This window comes from Perca fluviatilis, chromosome 5 (assembly GCF_010015445.1).
Source record: "Perca fluviatilis chromosome 5, GENO_Pfluv_1.0, whole genome shotgun sequence".
NCBI lineage: Eukaryota > Metazoa > Chordata > Actinopteri > Perciformes > Percidae > Perca > Perca fluviatilis.
Window position 1 is genome coordinate 4,308,670 of NC_053116.1, and position 27,375 is coordinate 4,336,044.

The following is a 27,375-nucleotide window of genomic DNA, read 5'->3' on the forward strand; positions in this document are numbered from 1 at the left end:
CAGAGTAGTTTTATTCTCCCTGAAACATTTGTGAAATATTTTTAAAGAATTCTACAAAAGAAATTACAATTGTCACTGTCTCCCACAATTTAATTGCAGAAAAAATACAGAAGACATTGCAACTTTTATTGTATACCGAGGCAAAATCAGGCATTTTGGGCGGCAGCAATTTAAAAAAAATAGGCCCCAAAATCCTGGAGGGACTGATAAAAAATAACATTTTTCACAGTAAAGGTCTAAATGAATTTCAATTAAACAGAATGTAAAACCTAAAAAAATCTTAATAGTTCTTCTGCAGGAAGATCAGCAAATCTGCTTTCTCTTTCTCCCCTGCTGTGGAGAAGACCCTCTCACCGGGGGGTGGAGGAGGTATAGACACGGAGATAGGTGACTGTAAGATGTGTCAGCAAGTGCAGAGTACCGCTCTTTCCCCACCATCACAATCTTCTTTTGCCATGCGGATGGAAGGCTCCCGGTCTTCTTCAGCAAACAGCTTCTAAAGGCAGTCCTTGGTTTGTACAGCAGTCTCCTCTGCTTCTTCTTCTTCTTCTTCTGACTCCTGTGTGGTCCTTCTTTGACAGATCTTCTGGTGCTTGTGTTATAGGGCTGAACGATTTTGGAAAATAATCAAATTGCGATTTTTTTAACCAATATTGCGATTGTGATTTAAAGTGTAATTATTTCTTATGTGCTGTATTATTCAACAAAGAGAGGAACACCCTCCCTGCAGATATCCGAAATGCTACATCCCTGGACATTTTAAAAAAAAAACTCCTGAAACACCACCTGTTCACCACAGCCTACAACCTCCCTTAGTTTAGCACTGTAATTCTGTTAAGTGTCCTTGGGTTTCATGAAAGGCGCTATATAAATAATTTATTATTATTATTATTATTATTATTATTATTATTATTATTAGGTTCTGTTTGGCTTGGTTACCGTACTAAGGGGCATCATGACTTTGGCGATAAACTCAGTTACTGCTTGAGTAATTTCCTCGTTCCATTTTCAAGTATGTTCATATGGAGTTAACGTTACACTTTCAAACATTTCGGTGAGTGATGCCTGTCGGGTGGTATTTTGCTTACTTGACAAACTGGTGTTCGGCATTTTAGCCATGCAACTGTCATGGACAGCCTTGTGTTGTTTTTTTAAGTGCTGATACAGGTTCGTAGTGTTACCCCGTGAGGTAGCAACATTAGCAAGACAGGTTTTGCACAATACCTGAAGCTGCGCATCATCTTCTTTTTTTAAACCAAAATAGTTCCACACAAGTGTCATACTGTTCCTATTTGGGACTAAAGTTTCTGTCGAGCCTGAGGCCGTGGTACAACAGGTCAAGGTACGATGTAGCGTTAGCATGCCAAGTTGATGCTTTCTCTGCAGATTGCAGACTGCTTTGCTCTTGCGAGTCACTTGACCAAATCGCAGCCTTTGCGATTAGGAAATTGCATTTTAACATATTGCGATATCATTGCAAATGCGATAAATAGTTCAGCCCCATTGTGTTACATTGGCTACTGCTGCCCTTCTCAACCGGTCCCAGCAGTTGGCATCATTATTCATCTTTCCCTTGAACCTGGGGTCCATTGCTGTTGCCTCGTATAGGAAGGCCTGGATGGTGTCTTTCTGGTAACGTCCAGAAAGATTCCCCCAAACTTTCTCTTGAAAGATTCAGGCATTTGCATCCAGAAACCAATTGAAGTAGGCATTGTGATGTGAATGAGTGATGATGAATCCAGTAAAGAAACCATTGCTGACTTACATCAACATAAAGTATCCTGACAGAATGAGGTAATATCTTTAAGTAATGAGCTGGGAGACAGACAATAGAGACCTGATAATAGTGTTAGATGGGCAGTGGTAAAGATGGGAGAAATTAGGTATGAATATGGTGCTGAAAGATTTAGAATCATTGATTTAAAGAAAGTGGACAGGTTGTAAACTATTAAGTCTAGACAGCATAAAGAAGTAGATAAATTAGTGGAGAGGAGACAACTAAGAAAGCAATAGAGAAAAGCAACAATAGATGGGAAAGGTAATTCATGTTTTGCAAAAAAAAGAAAGAGAAAGAAGAATTAGCAAGTTAGAGCAGTCTTTTATAGAGATCCATTTAACCTTTGGATTTAAGATTTGGAATTTTCTCCTGATATCCCACCATTAGGAGAGATACAGTATGCCAGGTTCAGTCTTTCATTTAGCTCTTTTGTTGTGTACAAGCTATTTATTCCTTGTGTTCATATGTTTGTTACACAGCCAATGTTCGCAGGTCTGGTGGACCCACCACATTATTAGGCTTTTAAATCAATACAACCATAACAATTTATGTAAAAATACTTAATAGGTGTTTACTTTAGCTCAATTACCAATGATATATACATCATTTTTGGTTCATATTTGCCATTTACCCCTGTGAGATCACATTTATGATCATATCATTTTTTGTGAGAAAACAAGGAAATTAAATTATAAAAAAAGGTAAAACAAAAAAATGTGTTATCATTATTGGTGCTTATTTCTTAGAACTTAATCAGAACAGTTGAAAGTGCTTGAAATGTAACAATTTTGTAACTTTGTGTGGGAATAGCAGGTGCAGAGACAGCATAGTTTCATAGCACCTACATTTAAAGACATTTGGGTCCAGTAGACCCGAACACCTCATATGTAATAGTTATGTGTACCATGTGCAGTCATTGAAAATAAGTTATTTTTTATGTTATTCACATAAAATGAGCCAAGGCCAATGAGTTTGAGTTAGAATAAATAATAAATATCATAATTTTTCTTTTAGCAAACATTGAAAATGGGTCCCACAGACCTGAACACCACACAAGGGTTATATTAATGAATATCTGTTACATTCAAGCCAGTGCCAAATGACTGATACAAAGCCAATTAAGACCACCAGCTCCAGAAAACTCTCTGTATTTCTCCATTCATATGGCTATGATCACAAAAGGGTGTAGTCTGGTGACATTCGCATGCAGCAGCTCGAGTGATGTGTTTTATGTCACAGCTGAGAAAGGACAACAGCAGTGTTCAGCTTTGCAGATGAAGAGAAGATAAAATGCTAAATATTTGACTCTTCTGAGTCCATCTTGTTTTTTTAATTCTCCATGTCTTCCTTGATTTGACAGGATAAACACTACTAGCAACTGTGTGGATGAGGGGCAGTGCACGCTCACCGAAGGCTTGTTGTCATTGACAGAAACTACACACTATAGCTTTAACGCACATATTTTATTGTTACTTTTTAAAGGCTCAAGAATTGAGATTTCTGGGGTTCAGACACTTCTGAGGCACTAACGTCTCAACCACCCTGGACAATATGGAGGGAACATCTGCCTCAACCATAAACATCACTTAACCAAGACATGGTAAAATATAAAAGGCGCCCAAATACAAAATGCTTCAAGTGCATGCAATCATGATGACAACAATTATTTATTCTTGCCTTCACAGAAGCGACAATATGTAAAGTTGTGCTTTTATCTAAAATATATTCTAATTTGTGGCCGGTTAGCTCATTTGGTAGAGCAGGCGCACATATGCAGAGATTTCTTCCTCGACGCAGAAGGTCCAGGGTTTGAGTACGACCTGTGGCAGTTTTCCTGCATGTCTACCCCCCTTCTCTCTCTCTCCCCTATCCAATAAAGTTTAAATTTTAAAAATAAATAAAAATATCTATCTATCTATCTATCTATCTATCTATCTATCTATCTATCTATCTATCTGCCTTAATTCTTCGTGGGATTGATTCAACAGGGTGCTGGAAGCATTCTTTAGAAATGTTGGCCCATATTGATAGGATAGCATCTTCAGTTGATGGAGATTTGTGGGATGCACATCCAGGACACAAAGCTCCCGTTCCACCACATCCCAAAGATGTTCTATTGGGTTGAGATCTGGTGACTGTGGGGTTCATTTTAGTACAGTGAACTCATTGTCATGTTCAAGAAACCAATTTGAAATGATTCAAGCTTTGTGACATGGTGCATTATCCCGCTGGATGTAGTCATCAGAGGATGGGTACATGGAGGTCATAAAAGGATGGACATGGTCAGAAACAATGCTTAGGTCGGCTGTGGCATTTAAATGATGCCCAAATGGTACTAAGGGGCCTGAATTGTGCCAAGAAAACATTCCCCACACCATTACACCACCACCACCAGCCTGCACAGTGGCAACAAGGCATGACTGATCCATGTTTTCATTCTGTTTACGCCAAATTCTGACTCTACCATCTGAATGTCTCAACAGAAATCGAGACTCATCAGACCAGGCAACATTTTTGCAGTCTTCAACTGTCCAATTTTGCTGAGCTCGTGCAAATTGTAGCCTCATTTTCCTATTTTTAGTGGAGATGAGTGGTACCCGGTGGGGTCTTCTGCTGGTGTAGCCCATCCGCCTCAAGGTTGTTCATGTTGTGGTTTCATAAATGCTTTACTGCATACCTCGGTTTTAACGAGTGGTTATTTGAGTCAAAGTTGATCTTCTATCAGCTGGAATCAGTCGGCCCATTCTCCTCTGACCTCCAGCATCAACAAGGCATTTTCGCCCAGAGGACTGTCACATACTGGATGTTTTTCTTGTTTCAGACCATTCTTTGTAAACCCTAGTAATGGTTGTGCGTGAAAATCCCAGTAACTGAGCAGATTGTGAAATCCTCAGACCAGCCCGTCTGGCACCAACAACCATGCCACGCTCAAAGTTGCTTAGATCACCTTTCGTTCCCATTCTGACATTCAGTTTGGAGTTCAGGAGATTGTCTAGACCTGGCCGACACCCCTAAATGCATTGAAGCAGCTGCCATGTGATTGGTTGATTAGATAATTGCATTAACGAGAAATCTTACAGGTGTTCCTAATAATCCTTTAGGTGAGTGTGTATATATATATATATATATATATATATATATATATATATATATATATATATATATATATATATATATATATATATATATATATATATATATATATATATATATATTCTAATTCATCCTTTCAGATTCCCAGCAAAACACAGCACTTCAAGTGGTTAAATCCCAAACTTCTGAAGTGCTTCAGTGAAAAGCAAGGTAAATACTTTAAGCATTTTGTATCCACAGTACCTTTTTAGAAAATGTCATAAACTGAATGAATGCCATAGACATAATCTATCATATCCTCCATGTTTTACTTTAGCAGAGCCATTGTTCTATCTTCAATACATTTGTTTTGTTCCTATTTACGACCTGGAACATGAGAAGCAAGTGGACAGGTAACAAAGTGAAGGCTGTCGAGTGGCATAACAAGCTGCAGAGTACCAGGTAAAAAGGGCTTTGAGTCTTGCCTCCAGACAGAGACTAGGTTGCAATCAAATACTACATTTACAACAGAGTCATATTAACAAAAAGGAAGATGAATAGAGAGAACTAGAACATGCCAAATGCAGCTCAGATGTAATTTAATTTCTGTTGAACTCCAAAGAAGGTGCTCAGTGCGTACTTAGATATCAGAATCACCTCAGATATCTAATGTTAATGTTTGTATTGAGTTATGTTTTGATATTCTTATATTAATTAAAAGATATCTATTGATATTTTCTTGTACCAGAATGACACAAAAATTTGACTGAAGCTGCCAAATGTTTTGATGTTGACATGTACACATTAGGGCTATTAATGATATGTTTTTTTTTCAACCCTACTGTCCTAGTCTTTTTCAGACATTAGAATTTGTTTTTTCCGACTACCTCAGGATAATATCATAGAATCATTGTTCCCAGTAACTGACATAATTTCTTTCAGAATTTAATGTATAAAAATATACGTTAATTCTCTGCTCTCAGGGCTAGATTTATCAAGCCGTTTGCACCTGTTTCCAGGCGCTAATTGGTCGCAAAGACGGACGTAACCGATGCGGGCTATTTACAAACAGGGCGCACTTGGGTAAAATCGCAGATTGTCTGCCACATGAGCGAGAAGAGACAAGTTGCGCTTTCAATATGCGTTCGTGGGAGGGTCATGGGGAAAGTGGGAGTTCCACCCAAAAAGGTGGGAGGATAAGCGCAAAGTGCACCTAATTATATATTCCGTGGTATTTACAAAGACTGTCAGTAAGAGCGCACCTCTATTCTGCGGGGGAAATTCTCCGCCTCTTTAAACCAGCCGCAATCGAAGTTTCCTCGTAGACCTTTATGCCGCTGGTGAAATGGCAACAGCAATTTGAGCAAGACGAAGACATAGGCGAGGGCGAAAATATTTTTAACAGAAGAATCACACTTTGTCAGTGAACACAACATAATTTAGCGTTTACAGATCAAGCAGACATGCAATATTAGAGTTATTAAAAAAAAAAAAAAATAAAATTTAATTCCCCAAAACCGCCCCCCCATCCCATTCCACCAGTTCTCCTCGCTACATTACAAATATTGGCATCAGGATCATTTCAAACAGTCATAGCATCAGCAGTGGGAATATCGCAGTCTGCACTCAGCCATATCATAGCACCAGTACCGCTTTGCTACAGCGCAATTTACGGTCTAGTGGGCGGAGAAAGACGCTGATTGCCTGATGGGTGTCAGGGTTGATAAATACTACGCAAACTGTGGAAGCATAGCGTGCGCTATTACCGAACTCGCATAAACGGACGCAGCGCAAACTGCGCTAGTGTTAGTAAATCTAGCCCTCAGTGTCACCAAGCCTGTAAAAGGGATTGTTACTTTCACACTTATTTCCCAGGTTTCCAGTATTGCTTTGTTTTCATCCACAACTTGTTATGTGTAGTATTTTAACTATTGAAAAATCAAGTGGAGTGGGTGCTTCTTGTAAAAGGCCTTATGTATGTTAAATTCCATTAATGCAAATTCTGACATTATTTAGACTGGTAAGCTGAAAACACTGTCATGTCTCAGGCTGGAAGTTTTATATCAGATTCATAATTTCTTTTTTTATAAAATGACACTAAAGAGAGTTGCTCCTTCATTTTTAACACTAGTACAGTGCCTGTTCAAAATGTGCCTGTTTGTAACGGGCCAATTGCATGGCCCTTGATGTATGGCTTCTTGTAGCATTCTCCAGAACCAAATTGTTCCCCAAAATTACCTACAGAAGGACCCTGAACCACTGAATATGCAACTCCACTGTATAGCCTACTGGTTGGTTGATTGACTGACTTACAGTGTACTTCAACTTCAGAGGAAGATATAGTACTACTACATTTACCTACCTGAGAATGTTGCAGATTTAGAATTTAATCACAAAATTTCACAATTAAAATGTGGAGTAATCAGACATTTGCCTCACGCACTCATGGCAGTGCGCTACCCATCCAGCCAATCAGCACAAAGCTGCATTAATCAACCACCAGAACCAGACCAAGTACAGAGACGGACTCTGACTCTCACGGAATGTGAGTGTGTGTCTGTGCGCAGAGAGCTCTGTGCCTTGAGTTTCCGTTTACACTCCAGAAGCAGTGATATCATTGGATGCTGAAAAGGCTTTCGATCGCATAGAATAGGGTAATCTTTTTCATTCTATGGACACATTTGGCTTTGGCATTTGGCATAAACTACTCTTCCCCTCAGGCCTCTGTTAAAACAAATGATATTCAGTCAGAATACTTCCCTTCCACCAGACAAGGTTGCTCCCTAAGCCCCCTTTTGTTTGCCATTGCTATCAAGCCCCTTGCAATAGCCCTTTGCACCTGAATTACTGGAATAACCCGAACTGTTCAGGGTCTGGGCCAGTTTTGAGTTTGTAAACTTGGAGCGATTTGCCCTTTCGTTTCACACCTGGAAATATCCAAATGTACCACAATGCTAAGTCTGCTTTTGTCACCGAGACTTCGCTCTGCCAGGGTCTGTCTCTAACTCTAGCAGAGGCTAGTTTGACCACGGAGATGCGAGTAAAGGACAGCGAGCTTGACTGCAGTCTATTTCTGTGAGAGAAACACTGCATGCTGCTACAGTTTGTCTGCTCAGCTGCGTCGCAGATTGCAAAGCACACCTGACTACAGGAGCCATTTAGCTCAGACTTGCAGAGTATATATTGTTGGTGCGGTTGGAGACCGGATCACATTCTCACCACAAACAAACCGTTCCAGAGTTGGATTGAAAGTATACCGAGACCACTTCATCAAGCAGGTCTCGGTACGCTTGTTTGGTATGCTTTTGGTGAACCTGAGTGTGATTGCCGCGTTCTCACCTGCCAAAACGAAGCGCACCAATGGGGCAAACAAACTCTAGTGCGATTCAACCGAACTAAATGAGGCAGGTGTGAAAGCACCCTTAGATGTGATACATTTGACCCTACTCCTTCATGGCAGCTTTGGAGTCCTTCACCTCTAAACCAGTGTTGTTGACTTCTCTTGTCCACTCTGCCATCAACTGCCCCATCACCCCATATGTTAGAAATATAATTGTAAAAGCCTCCTTAAAGGCAGAGTTGGTAAGGTTGACAAGTTAGCAAGATTTGAAAGTAGCATCTCCTCTTGGCTTCGTCTAACCCCTCCCCCTGGCTCCCCCAACACACAGAAATGCAGAAGCACCACTTCAAAGTGAGGTGCCACTCTGCCCCTTGTTTGTGGGAGAAGATGGTGCCTACATGTAGCATTAATAACATTTAAAAAAAAGATTTCCTTGATGCAGATTTAGCTATAGAGGAAATTAAAAAGGTAATGGGGGCCCTGCCTGTGGCTTCACATTAGAATTAGAGAATTATATAAGAGTTTTGCCACTGAACTGGCTCCACTTCTGTTAGAGGTGTATAGAGAGGTACTGGAGAAGTGCACACTGCCACCAGAAAGAAAGAAAGGTAAAGACAAGAATGAAAATTATTTCAGAAATTTTGGTGAACAGATTTAATAGGGTAATTACTTCTTGAATTTATCCTGATCAGGTGGGGTTTATTCGTGGCCATAGCTCCTCAGATAATATTAGGTGTCTCATTTAATAGGATCCCCATTATCTGTAGCTAGAGCAACAGCTAATACTTCTGTGGTCCACACAAAATAAAAATAAGTGTTGTTTTTTTTGCTACCGACAGGCTCAGATTGTTACTAAAAGTGTCTGACAACATTATCGATCTCAGGACGTGACTTTTTGTCCGAAGACAGCAGTGTGGAGAGTAAAACGTTAAGAGAGAGAGAGAGAGAGAGAGAGAGAGAGAGAGAGAGAGAGAGAGAGAGAGAGAGACTGCATCATCCCTATTCACCATTGTTTATATACTCATAACACATCCTAGTTTTGAGTACAGACTGTCTGACCCACTGAGCTATCAAACCCGTTGAAGCCTCCATCTTGCTACTTCACCCTCCTCCGCCCGCAGCTTCTCGCTCTCTCTTTCTCTCCATCCATAATATTGTAGTCTGGCTCAAATGAATAGCCTACATGTGCGTAACCTATAATTTTTCTAGCCGACTTCATAACAACAGACTAACTGAATGCCGTTTTCTCCTGTTGCGTTTCACTCTCCACACCACTGTCTTTGGACAAAAAAGTCACGTCCTGAGATCGATAATGTTAAAGTAAATATTGACATTAGTTATATTACATGTTTCAGTAAAACATCAAGCTAACAATGAGAAAACTATTCTTCAGCCCTCATGTCACCTGTCCCTCGTTTTTTGTTCTTGTGTCCCTGTGAAACGTCATCTTCTGTGGCCAAAGTACTGTCCCAATACACAAGTTCGCATTTTGCCAAGAACAGTTAAAATTCCCGGGAATGTTCTTGATACATCTAGATTATACTGTATAAAATCATCTAGTTATGACCTAAATATAATTAGATGAGGAGAGTTGTTTTGCCAGGAGATGTTGTGTCAGTGATATTTTAAAGCGATTCTTACTGTTTTCCTGAATGATATGCTCAGGCAGAGAGTTCCATTTAACCACAGCTCTGTACAATGCAATGTTCTTCACCATACTGGTTTTCGCTTTGGGTAGTGTGAATCTACCTCCAATAGCGTGCCCGGTATGGCAGTTAAGCACATTTGAGCTTAAACATAGCTTTAAAAGGGATACTTCACCGATTTAGCATTCAGCTTTGTATCAGTAGAAACCCGATAGTTTTTCTGAATGACCGTGCTTCCCTCCCTCATGTCCCCCTGAGACGAGAGATCTCTGCATTTGGGGCCTGGAAAAAATCTTCCGATGACGTAAAATGACGATTTTTGCATCATCGGAAGATTTTTGGGCCAGTGGCAAGGACTACAGCCAGTATTAGGATCTACTTCCGTATGTTTTCAACACGCCCACAGGGGGTTGGACTGCCGAGTCTGGCCGAGGTATTCCGAATGAAAACGACTGTCAGCCATCTTGAAGCTTCGCTAAACAGGCTCTCGGTTTTCAGCAGAAAACTTTTACAACAATTGACCGTTCGCAAAACCCCGCCCTCGAACGGTCCTCGTCCAATCCTAGCTCAGCAACTGTAACTAAGGAGAAGGACCCCCGTCAAACATTGCGATTTCAGCAAGATCGTGAAACGATGCGCCTATGGTACAAACGTACCCCAAACAACCTAAACGTCCTTTTGAACACTGATTAAACGAAAATCGGGAATATGGTTCAGTTAATCTTGACCGCTATATGTATAGGAGTACTGTCAATAGCAAAAAAGACGAGCCGAATCGGTGCTAGCAACACGGAGCTGCTAAAGCTAGCAGTTTTGGGGGCATAAGATAAAGAGTGCCTTTGTGCCTCTTAACAGACACAAAATGCAATTAAAATGTGCAACATGAACAGGGCCCTTACATGACAACAAGATACGTTTAGCAACTTAGCCATTGTTTAAATTCACCTATACCTCTTAGCTGCTAGCTGCCGTCTGGGATGAGTGAGTGTGTTCAGCCAGGCTCCGGTAATAATCATCACGCAGCAGTTCCATGTGTATTTGTAATATATATATATATATATATATATATATATATATATATATATATATATATATATATATATATATATATATATATATATATATCCATTTTGTGTGCAATCCATCTGGCGTTGGTGAATATGAGTCTCTGCAGTGGCAAATTGTGTGGTAGTTTCCTTAGCCAGGCTAGCAGCCCCGACCGGGCATCCTTCTACTTCCTCCCTCGCCTGCCGCGGCCGACAACAATCCACAGGCGGCCGCTGGTCTGGTGGATGTCCTCCAGAGGACAGTTCATGCTTTCGCGGCGAAATTTTGAAGTTTATTCCCTCCTCAAAAATAGGTATTTGAGCACTGTAGTGGTTATGATCATATCAGTGACTATGTAACTACATGGAAACGGGCCAAATCATGCCTGTTTCCCGTACAGTAACAGCACCACTGAAGGCTAGCTCTAGCTCCATAGTTACTCCAAGCTTCTTCCCTCTTCTTCCCTCCGCTCTTCACTTTTCACACATTAAGCTCCGATCTGCACACTGCGGTTTACCTTTTCCTGCTACAACTGAATTCCCACGGGACTTAAGCGCAAGACTACAGCCTTCTGCAACGCTAGTTACTCTACAAGAAACAGGCATCACTTGGTCCGCCATGGCTACGTGTCTGGTTCTCAATTGTTTGACGGGCATAGTAACAATAACTAGGGGCCGTGGCTTTTGCGAACGGTCAATTATCTGCATTCAAACTACCGGACGTGTGTACCACCGGGATACATCGGTACAGATCGGAGAATATGGAGGAAACGTTATTACAGACGCAATACTCGGCACACTACATGAGCTTCGCCTGCACGGAGACCAGCGGTGTCGCTCAATGCCGCTAGCCGGCTATGGGACATCCTCATCGGCTAGGTGGAAAGCTAACACTAGCTGTCCACCTGTCCCATCCATCCTGCTTGCAAGTGTCTGCTCATTAAACAACAAGCTGGACTACATCCTCCAACGAAACTCCCAACGTGAGTTCAGTGACTGCTGTGTTTTTGTTTTTGTGGAAACATGCCTGAACAACAGTGTACCGGCACCGGGACTATCCAGCTACCAGGCTGCTCTCGCCGGCCCGTGGAGGTGGGCTGTGTTAAACGGACTGGTGTAGAAATAAAATCCAACTAGCTACTGCTAACTGCTGGTGGAGCTTGTGACTGTTAAATGCCGACCATTCGACATTCCACGCTAATTCACGGCTGTGTTTATACTCTGTGTTTAGCTACACCAATGCTAGTATGCGTTAGCTGAACTTTACGGATCCTGCTTGCAAGTGTCCGCTCATTTAGACCAAAAACTGGACTACATCCAACTTCAACGAAACTCCCAACGTGAGTTCAGAGACTGCTGTGTTTTTTTTGTCGTGGAAACATGCCTGAATAGTGTACCGGACTGTCCAGCTACCAGGCCTGCTAGCCCTCCGAGCTAGAGATGCTCTGTCGCCGGGTAAGGTGGGCTGTGTTAATGCGGAGTGGTGCAGAAACGTGGTGATTTGTATCCATTTAACTGCTAACTGCTGGTGGAGTTTGTGACTGTTAAATGCCGACCATTCTACATTGCACGCTAATTCACGGCTGTGTTATGCTCGGTGTTTACAGCCCACAAAGCGCTAATGCTAGTATGTGTTAGCTGAACTTCACGGAGCCTATAAAGTGTGTGTACTAAATGTAGCCCGTTTCGTATGTCGTTTTTATATAATGTCGTTTTTATATTAAATGTGTAACACCACTTGAATCACGATGAAACGTTGTTTCGCGTATATGGTTGAAATGACAATAAAACACGCTTGAGTTGAGTTGAATGCCTCTGTCGGTCTGTCAGGCGGTAGGCGTGGCTTGGGAGTGGACTCAAAGCAACGAAGCAGGTGCATTCTGGGATTTGGGGTTTTTCATCCATATAAGACCAAAACACATTTTCTGGCTTTTCTCGGCCTAGAAGGCACAAATTTCAGCTTTATTCAGCTTTCCAGCGGTGAAATATTCCTTTAATTATGTGTAATACCCTTGGGAATTTAGTAACTGAAATCTTTTTTTTCTTTTTAAGCAAAGAGACAGTGCATCTATCTTTTACCTTTAGCCAGGATAAACAGTTATGCATTGTATTTACATTGGTTCTATATGAGCATTGAAGTGTACAATATGCTGCTTTGTTTTTTTTTTGCAATTTTCTCATCTGGGTCATGGAGACACTGGGCCAAACTACTGAGCAATAGTCCAGATTAGATCAAACTTGTGTCTTAATGTCCCATTACATTTGTGCTCCCCATCTCACTCACCAATTTATCTATATGCGTAGACCATAATATTTACTGTATATTGTTGTACCTAAAAGTTTGGTCTCTTATTTAACATATGTTACATACAACATGTACAACATTAATCTAGGCTCTTTTCTTAACATATAATTTACTTTAATTGTAAAGTGCATTGAGACCATGTTTAATGATGATTTTACACTTTAAATACATTTGATTGATTGAATGACCCCTTTCATAACTGATGAACCGTTTTACGTAGATTCTTGTGGGAGGCATCACTGCACTCAGTAAAGAGTTTTCTTTTTCTCTAGCCGTCTTCTAGGCAACAAGGTAATTTAAAGCAAACAATGTATATATAAACAGTGATGGTATCTTTAATATTATTCAGACAGTCAGCGGGCAGCCTACAGCTGGATGCTCCTGTGTTCATCTTGTTTACTGCTCATTATACATGGTCATGTGACCAGAGAGCTTGGTGTCTGCCATCATTATTATTTACCACTACTACAATAACCCAGTGCTGGGCAGAGGTGTGCTTGGTTAAACAAAGACAGCTATTGAACATGTAGTCCAGTTCAGTAGATACAAATGGAAAATTAAATTAAATGGTGTTCTATTAAGATTATGATTATGTAGCATTGCTTCTCTTTATCTTTTGTAAAACAATCCAGAGAGATAAACAGTAAAAAGGCTCAGTCTCACCATGGGAGCTGGCTTTGCTCCTGTAACAATGCAAACCAGAGTGAAGTTGTGGGCCTCATAGCGGCTGAAAGGAGCCGGGCTGTTGGCTGCCACCACAGAGATAGACTTGGGAGGTACTGCAGAGAAAATACAAAGATGACACTCTTTCGATTAACTAAATCAATATAATAGAATATAAGTTATTAGGTATTCATCAAGTAATAAATAAATCAGCGATAAGTAGTGAGTCAGTATGCTGGTGACTGCAAGTGGAGCACCTTTAAGTGTGAACATTTCAAATCAATTCAGTTATTTTTGTACAGATATAAATGGTGCCCACTTGATGAATCCTAAAATAAATTGTGATCCCCTGATTTTTCTTCTAAAGCTACGGTCTTTAAAAATCACAAGACCCTCAGAAATGAACACATACCTATGACAGTGAGGGTGATGCTGCCAGAGGCTAGAATCACTTTGTCTGTGGAGCTCTTGTCATAGATCCCCACATGGCACTCATACAAGCCGTCATCTTCCATCTGGACCTCAGGAAGCCTGCTCATACGCACAGTTACAACAATTACATAGGGAGTTGTTTTAATTTTACCTTTCATTTTTAACATCTCAGGTTCTTGAGATTAGAGATAGTATAAATACAGAGATAGAAAAAAGTTTGTTTTTTTCTAATTTCACATCCCCCTACCACTTACTCCCCCATTGTCAAAAGAAACCATGCCCCTGATGGGAATGTTCCCCCAAACATTTCTGTCTTTCTATGAATTTTGGTACAACTTGTAGTGGCCAGTCTCACCGCACAGTTGACTGGTAGACCAGGTCCTCTCGTCTGTGGTTGTCCTCCATGTGGGAGTAGGTGCTGTTGTACATAGCATCATAGGTGAAAATCTTCTGCTTGGCACTGCCTCCTTCAACCACCTGAGAAAACATTAGCATTATTTAGTTTGTGTACAGTAGCTGTGACTATGTAGACATTAGTTAAAATGTTGTGTATGTATAATGGGGCAGGTTCTGGGTTTGAACCTGTAGGCCATCTGGGGTCTTTATATGTGGAGTTTACATGTTTTTTGGGTGAGTTTTCTGTGGGTTCTCTGGTTTCATCCCACAGTCCAAAGATATGCAGGTTAGGTTAATTGGACACTAAATTGCCAGACAGGAAAAGGGGGGAGAAAGAGGGGGGGGGGTACATGGGGCGCACGCTCTAAAAGGTGAGCCCCAAGAAATTGGCTTTTTATCCATCTTTGAGCTTCACTTGTCCGATACACTCTTTGGATCCTGGTCGTGTTGACTATATATTGTAACCGGTTAAAGGACTTTAATCATCCAATGGGGATTTAAAGTGCCAGTTAGTCTCCCTTTCTGTAGGACATCCTGTGTGCAGAATACTGGGAAGGGCTATGCGGCATGGTTGTCCTATTGGTCCACTTCTTTTTGCTTTGGCTATGGCCATCCATCCATCCATCCATCCATCCATCCATCCATCCATCCATCCATCCATCGTCAGCCGCTTATCTAGGGTTGGGTCACAGGGGCAGCAGCTCCAGCAGGGGACCCCAATCTTCCCTTTCCCGAGCCACATTAGCCAGCTCTGACTGGGCAACCTGATCTCAAAGAATCTCATGAAATGAACACGGCCCCTTAACTCAAAATCTGTGGCAGTTTCACGGAATCCCAAAAAAATCCATCATGGACCCACGGAAGAATTAACACGGATCGACAAAAATTCTGTGATGGGCCCACGGAAGCATTCTATGAAATGAACACAGCCCCTAAAGTTAATGAAAAGGTTGTGGGTGGGCTTATGTTTCCATGACACGCGGGACAACAACAGGACGGTTGGGTTTAGGAAAAGAATGGTATGGTTATGGTTGGGTTTAGGAAACGTGACACGATCCCCGGTCTCCTGGGTGAAAGTCCTGTGTTTGACCCCCCCACCCCCCAACCAACCTCCTTACGCGGATTTTCAGGCTTTCATAATACTCGTTAGCGTAGTCACTCCTAATGCTATGTTATCTTCTCATTGACTTTACATTGGCATTCTTTTCCGTCGTGGCCACACAGAATTTTCACACATTCTGTGCCACCACCACATAATGCGGTGTTATTAGTTTGTGATCATTTCAGGAATTCTGTGAGACCAGGCTGGACTGGGGGAGCCATTCCCAGGCCAGGGTGGAGATATAATCTTTTCTGAATCCTCCCCCCAGCTGGATGTGCTACATGTCTAGCTACATGGGAGAATGTTAACACCGCTTTAAAAAAGCTTAAAAAAATACTCCAGTAGCTCCTGCCTGAAGCAGGTTCTCTTAATATATCCATCGAGCAGATAACCAATCATAGAAGGCCTGCTTGGAGTTGCGTAAGACTTAGTCGAGAGTTTAAAAAAAACTGTTGAAACCGCAGCGTTCAGAATAGTTGGAAATCTGAACGTTTTAGCTCCCAGGGATTTCTCTGTTCCCCTTTCAGTTACAGCACTCTAGCCTTTTCCGCTATTTCCAGGTCACTTTATGCAATCCATTAGCCCATCCTTTACCAGTCTACCGCCAAGAATGGGACTAGATGTAATTTTGCAAATTCCTGTGCTTGTTAAGGTTCTTACCTCAAAAATATATATTACTATCATGCCTCTCAGTGACGTATCACTTAATAAGGTCTGAGCAGACTGGGGTGAAATGATGAAACATGGAATAGTGCATTGGGTAGGGTAAATGTGTCAACTTCATGTGTTCGCCTTGGTTTAATTCAATTTAACGTTCTTCATTGTACACATTATACTATATATAACGCCAGACTTTCCAAGATCTACCCTAACGTGAATGACATTTTTGATCCTTGTCCACAGAAAAGGCAGACCTGTCTCACATGTTTTGGTCCTGTAACAACTTTTGGACTATGGTATTTGAGATCTTGTCTGAGATATTTCACAAAGATATTCAGCCTAGTGCTGAAATAGCTATTTTTGGTGTTCCAGGGGAAGGTATACAAATAACAAACAGACAAAAAGACTTTTTGCCTTTGCAACGCTTCTTACCCGAAGAAGGATTTTGTTAGAGTGGAAATCGGAGCACCCACCCAAAGCCTCAGCTTGGATGAACAACCTGCTGCTATTTCTGAAGCTAGAAAACATTAAATATTCCATTAGAGAGTCAACCCAAAAATTCCAAAAGAGATGGGAGACTTTGGAGTTTTATTTTGAAAGGCACAAGACTTCCCAAAAATTAAGTAGAAACTATATCCTCCATAACAAACCCTCCTCAGGAACTGTTTGAGCTCTCAGCAACTGATGGTATAGTTTTTTTAAATTATATTGTTAGTTTATTTTATTACGTACTTGGTATAATTCCCTGTATATATGTAGGCTATAGATATTTCTTTTTTCTTTTCTTTTTTCTGTATATTTATTATTTGCATAGGCAGTGTGTGGGGTGGGGGGAGCAAAAGAAAAGTGTTTGTTGTCAAATGTTTGTAAATTATGCTGGGTTTTTTGCAAACCCCCCCCCCCCCGCAAAAAAAAGATGCAAAAAAAAAAACAGGACTGGTGAGCGTGACGTTCTCTTCACAAACATCACTTTGACACAACACAGCGCTTTCTACAGTTACTGTAGTGTCTTTCTAATTTTGGCCGCTTTACCTCATCAACTTCTCACAAAACATTCTAAATTTATTATCGTTTTGTGTTTTTTTGGTTTTGGAAGCCTCTTGTTGTCTCCCTTACTGCGAAAAAATACCGTGGATGATATCTTTGGTATGTAAAAGCAAGCAATACACCTATTTGGAAATTAGTAACTTGGCTAAGTGTATTTCACCACTGTTCCTGACCGCGAGGAGCCACGACTTAGGCATGTCTTTTAGGGTCGGATTTATTTTCTGAAGTAAAACTAATGACAGTAAAACTAATAATACCTCTCAATAAAATTTAACTAACTTAAAGTGAACAGTAAAAGAGAGTTACTTACCATCTGCTCAAGGTGGAGCTTTCAATTCTAATATAGTGTATTAAATTTGGGTAGTGGTTTTCTGCGAAGTAATCATAGATTAATGGGTTTCACCTGATTTGCACTGTTGCCTTTGTCAGATATATGAGGTTTGAACTGATTATTCTCAGCTGGGATGAATACATTACCATCAATCAGGCCACTGCTCAAGAAAAAAACAGGGATAAGGTAATACCCACTTACCTATATTTCTGACTCTACATTAAACATTAATAATTAAACAGATACATTGAGGGCTGAAAAAGGAGGTGGAGGCATTAATTTCACCTGTGTGCTCACCCGAAACCAGACAATCTCTCTGAGGATGCCGTCTGTTTGGAAGTTGCATTTGAGTGTGACTGTGTCTCCAATGACAACAGAAGGAAGAGGCTGAATGGAAACGCTTAAATAACCTGCCAAACAGAGAAAAATGAGAGACATTTGAAAATGACATTATTACCCTGTATGGCTCCTGTAGTGAACTGTTATGTATGTTCTTATGCATTTACAAAGTAATCCGCTATGAAAGCGTGACTAGACTTGAGGTATTTTTCAACGTATTCTCATCAACGATATCGTCGTCTGATATGTTACAAAACTTTTGCATACCGGTTTGTATATCTTACGAAATTTTACGTTCAATATAGCTAGGGATGGGTAGCATTAGGATTTTATCACTACTGTTATCGATACTAATATCTATAATTTTGTGCAAAAAATAAAAACATTAAAAGAAAGTTATTTTATCATTACCATTTTGCAGAAATAGGTTAAATTGCGCAGAGCTGCAATGTAACCTAATGGGGCAATTGTGTAGCCTTGCTTTCTGTACACTAAATTTTTTATTTTTTTGCTACTGACAGGCTCAGATTTTTACTAAAAGTGTCTGACAACATTATCGATCTCACAAGGTGACTTTTTTTGTCTGATTACAGCAGTGTGGAGAGAGGAACGCGAGATGAGAGAAAGGTGGTCATGATGTCTGTTGTTATGGATTAGGCTACAGAAATTATAGGCTCCTGTTATCTAAAAGATTCAGTGGAATGGCACAGACCAATCTTGTCTTACTTTAAATGTAAGCAAAACAAAAGGCATGTTCTTTTCTAAAACCAAGCTTCACACCGCAGATGTAAATATCTGCATGTAGGGTGAACAAATTGATGGGCCATCCACACGGTAACGTTTTTTTGTGCAAACGCACATGTTTTGCATCATTTGGGCCGACCGTCTAAATGAATCCTGTAAACGCACTGCCTGAAAACGCACTTTTTTTTAAACCTGGTCTCAGGGTGAAAAAACGGCTCTCGTTTGGCTTCGTTTGGCTTCGTTTGGACGGCGAAATTTCGAAAACGTCCGTATTGATAAGGTTATCGCCACACCCCTCGACCTCTTACCCGCACTAGTGCTAGTGCACGCCGGTCACACACGACTGCGGTGAAGCTAAGCGAACACATCCCATCTCCATGGTCAAACCAGCTCACTTCATCTAAATACTTTGTCTCTGCTCCCTGACACTTCCCTCTGCCCTGCCGGTCCTGGATTCTACACAAGATATATTGCTAACGTTATGTAGCTAACGTTAAACATCGCTCAAGTAGCTGACCGCTCAAGTAGCTGACCGCTCAAGTAGCTGACCGCTACAGCAGTGACGTAGCTAACGTTAGCAGCTATGGTTGTTTATAAAGTGGAAGTAGACAATTTATCAACTAGCTAGCTAATCTGTCTGCTTATCAACTCCTTGAACGGATTATAGTAACTTTTACCACGGCTTATTGTAGAAAGGCTACCGCCAGAAAACCGTAGATTACCAAAAAGACATCATTCATGGATCATTGATGTTTGTTTGACTGCCGATGTCAGCTAGCAGAGCTAACGTTAGCGTGCTAACGTTAGCTCTGCTAGCACGCTGCAATCATGTCCGATGTCAGACAGAATTGCAAAATAAAAAGCAATCCAACAGCACATTATACAATGTAAACAAAGACATGTTTTCTTGCGGCGGCCTTTATAAAATGAGCAGTGGTGAAAGTTATTATAGTCCATGGATGTATTAAGAGAACATTAGTCTAGCTAGTCATGTTATGATCATAGACATTATATAATGGACCAACAGACCCCATGTCTCTGGACGGAGACCAGTGAAGGATATTAGAAGCACTTTTCCGGTGAGTGCTGAGCGTTACTGCGCAGCCTCCAACTGAGAGAGACAACGTAAATGTGATGTGAGCAAGTTGTCTGAAAGTTGGAAGTCTTCTGGTAGCTGTGCCAAGAGAAATCTCAATCATTCCCAATCTTACAGAGACGGAGAGTGTAGGTACAGTACAGGCCAAAAGTTTGGACACATCTTCTCATTCAATGCGTTTCCTTAATTTTCATGACTATTTACATTGTAGATTCTCACTGAAGGCATCAAAACTATGAATGAACACATATGGAATTATGTACTTAACAAAAAAGTGTGAAATAACTGAAAACATGTCTTATATTTTAGATTCCTCAAAGTAGCCACCCTTTGCTTTTATGATAGCGCTGCAAACCCTTGGTGTTCTCTCAATGAGCTTCATGAGGTAGTCACCTGAAATGGTTTTCAATTCACAGGTGTGCCTTGTCAGGGTTAATTAGTGAAATTTTTTTCCCTTATTAATGGGGTTGGGACCATCAGTTGTGTTGTGCAGAAGTCAGGTTGATACACAGCCGACAGCCCTATTGGACAACTGTTAGAATTCATATTATGGCAAGAACCAGTCAGCTAAGTAAAGAGAAACGAGTGGCCATCATTAATTTAACAAATGAAGGTCAGTCAGAAAATTGCGAAAACTTTGAATGTGTCCCCAAGAGCAGTCACAAAAACCATCAAGCGCTACAACGAAAATGGCTCACATGAGGACCGCCCCAGGAAAGGAAGACCAACAGTCACCTCTGCTGCTGAGGATAAGTTCATCTGAGTCACCAGCCTCAGAAATCGCAAGTTAACAGCAGCTCAGATTAGAGACCAGATGAATGCCACACAGAATTCTAGCAGCAGACACATCTCTAGAACAACTGTATAGAGGAGACTGCGCGAATCAGGCCTTCATGGTCAAGTAGCTGCTAGGAAACCACTGCTAAGGAGAGGCAACAAGCAGAAGAGATTTGTTTGGGCCAAGAAACACAAGGAATGGACATTAGACCAGTGGAAATCTGTGCTTTGGTCTGATGAGTCCAAATTTGAGATCTTTGGTTCCAACCGCCCGCGTCTTTGGGGCCGCGACGAAAAGGTGAACGGATGGATTCTACATGCCTGGTTCCCACCGTGAAGCATGGAGGAGGAGGTGTGATGGTGTGGGGGTGCTTTGCTGGTGACACTGTTGGGGATTTATTCAAAATTGAAGGCATACTGAACCAGCATGGCTACCACAGCATCCTGCAGCGACATGCCATCCCATCCGGTTTGCATTTAGTTGGACCATCATTTATTTTTCAACATGACAATGACCCCAAACACACCTCCAGGCTGTGTAAGGGCTATTTGACCAAGAAGGAGAGTGATGGAGTGCTGCGCCAGATGGCCTGGCCTCCACAGTCACCGGACCTGAACCCAATCAAGATGGTTTGGGGTGAGCTGGACCGCAGAGTGAAGGCAAAAGGGCCAACAAGTGCTAAGCATCTCTGGGAACTCCTTCAAGACCGTTGGAAAACCATTTCAGGTGACTACCTCTTGTGCAAAGCAGTAATCAGAGCAAAGGGTGGCTACTTTGAAGAAACTAGAATATAAGACATGTTTTCAGTTATTTCACACTTTTTTTTTAAGTACATAATTCCACATGTGTTTATTCATAGTTTTGATGCCTTCAGTGAGAATCTACAATGTACAGTACAGGCCAAAAGTTTGGACACACCTTCTCATTCAATGTGTTTCTTTATTTTCATGACTATTTACATTGTAGATTCTTACTGTGTTTCTTTATTTTCATGACTATTTACATTGTAGATTCTCACTGAAGGCATCAAAACTATGAATGAACACATATGGAATTATGTACTTAAGAAAAAAGTGTGAAATAACTGAAAACATGTCTTATATTTTAGATTCCTCAAAGTAGCCACCCTTTGCTTTTTTTGATAACTCTGCAAACCTTTGGTGTTCTCTCAATGAGCTTCATGAGGTAGTCACCTGAAATGGTTTTCACTTCACAGGTGTGCTTTGTCAGAGTTAATTAGTGGAAGTTTTTCCCTTATTAATAAAAAAGCAAAGGGTGGCTACTTTGAGGAATCTAAAATATGAGACATGTTTTCAGTTATTTCACACTTTTTTGTTAAGTACATAATTCCATATGTGTTCATTCATAGTTTTGATGCCTTCAGTGAGAATCTACAAAAGTGTCCGCGTTACAAAAAAACGCATTGAATGAGAAGTTGCGTCCAAACTTTTGGCCTGTACTGTAAATAGTCATGAAAATAAAGGAAACTCATTGAATGAGAAGGTGTGTCCAAACTTTTGGCCTGTACTGTATATGTAAGGAGATAACATAAGCACAGGCTAATTATTGCTAACTAAAATGCTAGTTAACATTAGTAATTAAACCTAAACAGCTAACGTAAGTCGAAACTGCCTGCGAGCTTCTCCTGTACTATACGGTAATTCCTCTACTATGCAACAGTAAGTCGCTTGGTTATGACACAATCGTTAGCCTATTTTTACAAAAACGTCTGCTACGGAGCCATAACGTGAGGTACAAGGTAATGGAGCCTTTTACACATTGTCGTGTTTCTTTAGAAATAAACAATGGACAAATAGTCTTTAAAGGCTTTAGATGTGAAGTTATTCGCTGTCAAAGTGACGTCAAAATGAATGGCAGTCAATGGAATGCTAACAGGAGGTGATCGCTTTGTAGCATCAAAATGGCGCCATAGGAGGTTCGAGTTCTGAAGCGAAGCTTACCCCCTTGAGCTTACCCCCTTGGTTATGATGGGAAGTGGAAGTGACAATGCTCTTCTTCTCCTTTTTTGTGAATTTCTGTAGCAGAAACAGCGCCACCTATAGGCCTGGAATATGAAGTAGGGTGTTGAGTCATTTACAAATGGATTCGTTTGGACGCAACTATTCTTGAAACGAATCCAGGGAAGACGGGTAAAAAAACAATTGTTTTGGTACGTGTGGAACGATCTTTTTTTTGTCACTGAATTTAAATATCTTGGTGTTCTTCAAAAAACACAAAAAAATGACAAAAACTATTAAATACAATATGGCAAATTTGACAGGTTAGATCCTCTCTTTCCACAGAGGCTGCAAAGATATTTCTCCATTCCCTCATCTTCTCGCACATCTCGTACTGTATTACCTGTTGGGTGCAGGCCAGCTCTACAACAATTAGCCCCTTAGAATCTTTGTACAAACAGCCTTTTAAAGTATTTGACAAAAAGCCGTTAAGGTATGACCACTGTGGAATACTACGCAAACACAACCTACTCACCTTTTTAAAATTTTAGAGTGTTTTCAAATCTATGTACAGTTTATAAAATTTTAAATGGTTTGGCTCCTACCTGTTTGCGTAAGTTTGTCTCTTATCGCGCTGCTGGCTCTGTAAGGTCCACTAGAATAGCTTCCATACACAACTGCATTGTACCTTTTCGCTCCTCAGCCTTTGGGCAGGCAGCCTTCTCTTTTAAAGCCATTACCCAATGGAATACTCTGTGGTTTGTTTGGTAGCTTTAAAGCTAATCTGAAAAATCACCTAAAAAACTCAAAGCAATGTTCGCACACTGTCAGTTAATCACGCCTCAACACTTTGTCTCACTATTCTCTTGTGTGTGTGTGTGTGTGTGTGTGTGTGTGTGTGTGTGTGTGTGTGTGTGTGTGTGTGTGTGTGTGTGTGTACACCTGTAATATGAGATGTATTTTATTAGGGGTCCAAGCCCGAGGGGGCATGGGAACCGCGTGTTGCAAGGCAACGCGGTTCACATCTCCAACGGAGCTGTGGAACCCTATTGTTTTTCTACTGATTATTCTTCTTCTCCGCCTAAAACTCCGACTGCAGCCTAAACCGTACATGGTGGGGGGTTGCCGTTTTCAGGACTGGTCTGAAACGCCGCAAGGACCTCAGGCGCAGGGGCGGATCTACCGGGGTGGCATAGGGTGGCAACTGCCACCCTAAAAGAAAGCTTTGCCACCCCTGCTGCCACCCCAGTTGGCAGCAACGAATTACGGTAAAAGTTATGGCCAATTTGACAATTTACGAGCGTGCGTCTCCAATGTCCGACTACAGTGAATGCAGCATAAGATGACGCCAGAGCAGAGAGAGCCTGTTTTGTTTGGAAAACTGAGTGGCGCAAAGCGAGGGAGCCAGGAATCGCGAGGAAAGGAGACACAGGAGGAAAGAGGTCAAAACGGATTAACTATCTATCAAGAAATGAAATTATAACGAAAGCACAGTGCTAGCATAGTTGCGATGCTGATTTTGAGATGATAAAAATCAGGTTGAAGAACGTTATTTCGCCAACTATACAATGTTACTTAGGGTCTGACGTCTCTTCTGTGTAAAGTAGGCTACAAAAGCTAATATTGATTCAACGTCTGTCAAGGAAAACATCGTTACTTTGAATCGTACAGAAATGAAGAGGAAAGGTAGCATATTCAGTTTTTGTCTCCAAAGAGAAAGGCGAGAGAAATAGAAAATGAACAAGTGAGCAAGGTAGATGGAGAAGATGTGGTGGAAGGAGAGAGAAAAGAAGTGGAAGGAGAGAGAGAAGAGGTGGAAGGAGATAGAAAAGAGGTGGAAGGAGAGAGAAAAGCAATTGCACCTGACTGCAGTACGCAGATCGGGGTTGGGCCAAATGTGGGCGGAGCTAAACGTTTGACTCCGTGGGCGCGCCATCTGGTGGCGGACATCAGGCAGCACATTCTCAAACGTCAATGCAACACCTTTATAATATAATATATATTATATAGATTATAATAAATAATGATATTTGAATTATAGATATATAGATTATAATAAACAATGATATTTGAATTGTAAAAAGGAAAAAAGAACCAGGTTGGGTTTAGGAAAAGAAGAACGGGGAAAGCAAACATGACTCCCGGGAAATGAGCCCTGGTCTCTGGGGAACGCAGAGGCGCGGGAAGTCATTTCCAGCAGGGGGTGCGGGGTGCTGGCGGGGTGGGTGGTGGTACCTCTGGCTCCCCACCCCACCACCCTCCATGAAGTAGGCTACATACTGCTATATACTGCACAGCGGAAATATATAGGCACTAAATCACATGCCAATCACTACTGGTCAAAAGATTCCTTTGCAGCGGCCAGGTTTAAATCCGACCTGCGGCCCTTTGCTGCGTGTCATTCCCTCTCTCTCTCCCCCGTTCCTGTCTATACACTGTCACTATCGAATAAAAAATAATAAAAAGATGAATGACTAGTCCAGCTGAGCAGGCGTCAAGTATGCCTTTCCAGTTCAATAAACCAAGTACTGCCATCTTACTCACACATCACAAGACAGTGTTACAATTAATTAAATCATACCAAAGCGTTGTATGGCTCAAGACTATGGCGATATAGTATTCACTATAAATCACCCAAGCAGAAAGCACAATAGTAATTCTGAAACGTGATTGACTGAAGATACAACAATGCCATCACACAACACAGCTGAGTGCAGGTTGTTAAATAACAGTCACTTAGTCAGCTGCTACTTCACAAACTGCAAAGCCAACATATAGGCTACTGCACTTGACCACTAAGTCTCACACAGGCCTATAGCAGCATCCAAAATTATGATGCAATACGCGATATGCATGGCTTTTCAATAAACTAAACTAAATATGTACATTATCTGGTCACACGGTCACAACAGATTATATTAACCTACTCAATTTACAGATAGCATAATAGCTCTTACCTTTAGAAGTTCTAATTTCTTGTCTTTTTCTTTGCAAAGTCGCAGATCAAATCCTCAAAGTCCAGCTCCCTCAGCAGCTCGCTAAACCCTACTACAGATGCGCTGCTGTGTGTTGGTAACTTCACAGGCAACGCAACAAATGTCTCCGGTGGACAGTGAATATAGAATCCACTCCCGTGGTACCGTTTCACCGTTGTGAAGGTGTCGGGTCAGTGCCTCGTTAGTGAGAGAGCGGGTCTTTCTGCCGCCAGCCTCGTCCCCCCTCCGAGATGCTGGACATTTAGCCGCCCGATTCTGAAAGGCTGATATCCCTCTGGGTATAACTTCCTCCCGGACGGTCTCTGTAATCGGTCCCCGTAGTGCAGGGTCTTCAGAGATGATGGTACCTGAGGGGCCATTACCTTTGTCTTTTTCCACAACAACTTCGCTGAAGTTAACGTTAGCTACCGTTAGCTGTGGCAGATTGTAGCTGGTAGAAGGCAGCGATTCTTCCAAGCTAACATTAGCTAGCTCCTCGACATCCTCCTCTTCGTCATCCCAGCTCTTTTTAAAAAGCTATTTATTCGCGGGACATTTTTTATAGCAGCCGCTTCTTTCTCTCCCTTTTCCACACTTTCACTCGCTGATACAACCCAATCTGACCGGGGATCAGTTACAAATTAATTCCACTCTTTCAATCTCAACTCGTTCTTAGAAAGCTGATCTTGATTCAGTGCGATGTAAACAACCTGCTCCATGCCCACCCACCTTTATCTTTAGCCAATCTACACAGTGCATGCGGCCTTCTCCCAATCATTACATTAAACAACTTTTATTTTATTCTGATTGGATAATTATCACCATAATGATTAATGCCCATTGGGTAATACGGGCTTGATCGCAGTTTGCCAACAAGGGGTGCTGCCGCCAACAAGGGGTGCTGCCGCACCCCCAGCACCCCTACTTCCCGCGCCTATGGGGGAACGCCAGACAACAACTGACGGTTGTTAAGGCAGAGGCGGAGTGGCAATTGGGAAAGTCTGGACGGACTAACCTGCCGGCTGGCTGCCCGCGAACAGACGCTGGCTGCCGGCTGGCTGCCCGCGGACGGACACTGGCTGCCCGCGGACGGACACTGGCTGCCCGCGAACGGACGCTGGCTGCCCGTGAATGGACGCTGGATGCCGGCTGGCTGCCCGCGGACGGACGCTGGCTGCCCGCGAATGGACGCTGGATGCCGGCTAGCTGCCCGCGGACGGACGCTGGCTGCCCGCGGACGGACGCTGGCTGCCCGCGAACGGACGCTGGCTGCCCGCGGACGGACGTTGGCTGCCCGCGGACGGACGCTGGCTGTCCGCGAACGGACGCTGGCTGCCCGCGAACGGACGCTGGCTGCCGGCTGGCTGCCCGCGAACGGACGCTGGCTGCCAGCTGCCTGCCCGCGGACGGACGCTGGCTGCCGGCTGGCTGCCCGCGGACGGACGTTGGCTGCCCGCGGACGGACGCTGGCTGCCCGCGAACGGACGCTAGCTGCCCGCGAACGGACGCTGGCTGCCCGCGGACGGACACTGCCTGCCGGCCGGTGGTCTACATGATTTCCCGGTAGATGTTTTGGTTCCACTCCGCCGCTGGGTTAAGGAAAGGATAACGGGGAAAGCAAACGTAATTCGCGGGAAACGAGCCCATGTCTCTGGGGGACGCCAACAA

General features: G+C 42.2%; 1 protein-coding gene across 5 annotated transcripts in view; it reads right to left on the bottom strand.

Annotated features, from left to right (window-relative positions):
• The window catches only part of LOC120559100 (immunoglobulin superfamily member 21-like), a 97,874-nt gene that overhangs the window by 25,482 nt on the left and 45,017 nt on the right, over positions 1–27,375 (bottom strand). For 2 of the 5 annotated variants that reach the window (XM_039800534.1, XM_039800536.1), the window contains exons 2-5: positions 18,115–18,227; positions 14,637–14,758; positions 14,262–14,380; positions 13,850–13,965 (exon numbers count right to left, since the gene is read on the bottom strand). In XM_039800534.1, the coding sequence (XP_039656468.1) occupies positions 13,850–13,965; positions 14,262–14,380; positions 14,637–14,758; positions 18,115–18,227 (470 nt within the window). Of the gene's footprint in view, positions 1–13,849; positions 13,966–14,261; positions 14,381–14,636; positions 14,759–18,102; positions 18,228–27,375 lie in introns of all 5 variants that reach the window. The other 3 variants (XM_039800533.1, XM_039800535.1, XM_039800538.1) reach the window with 2 other exon arrangements.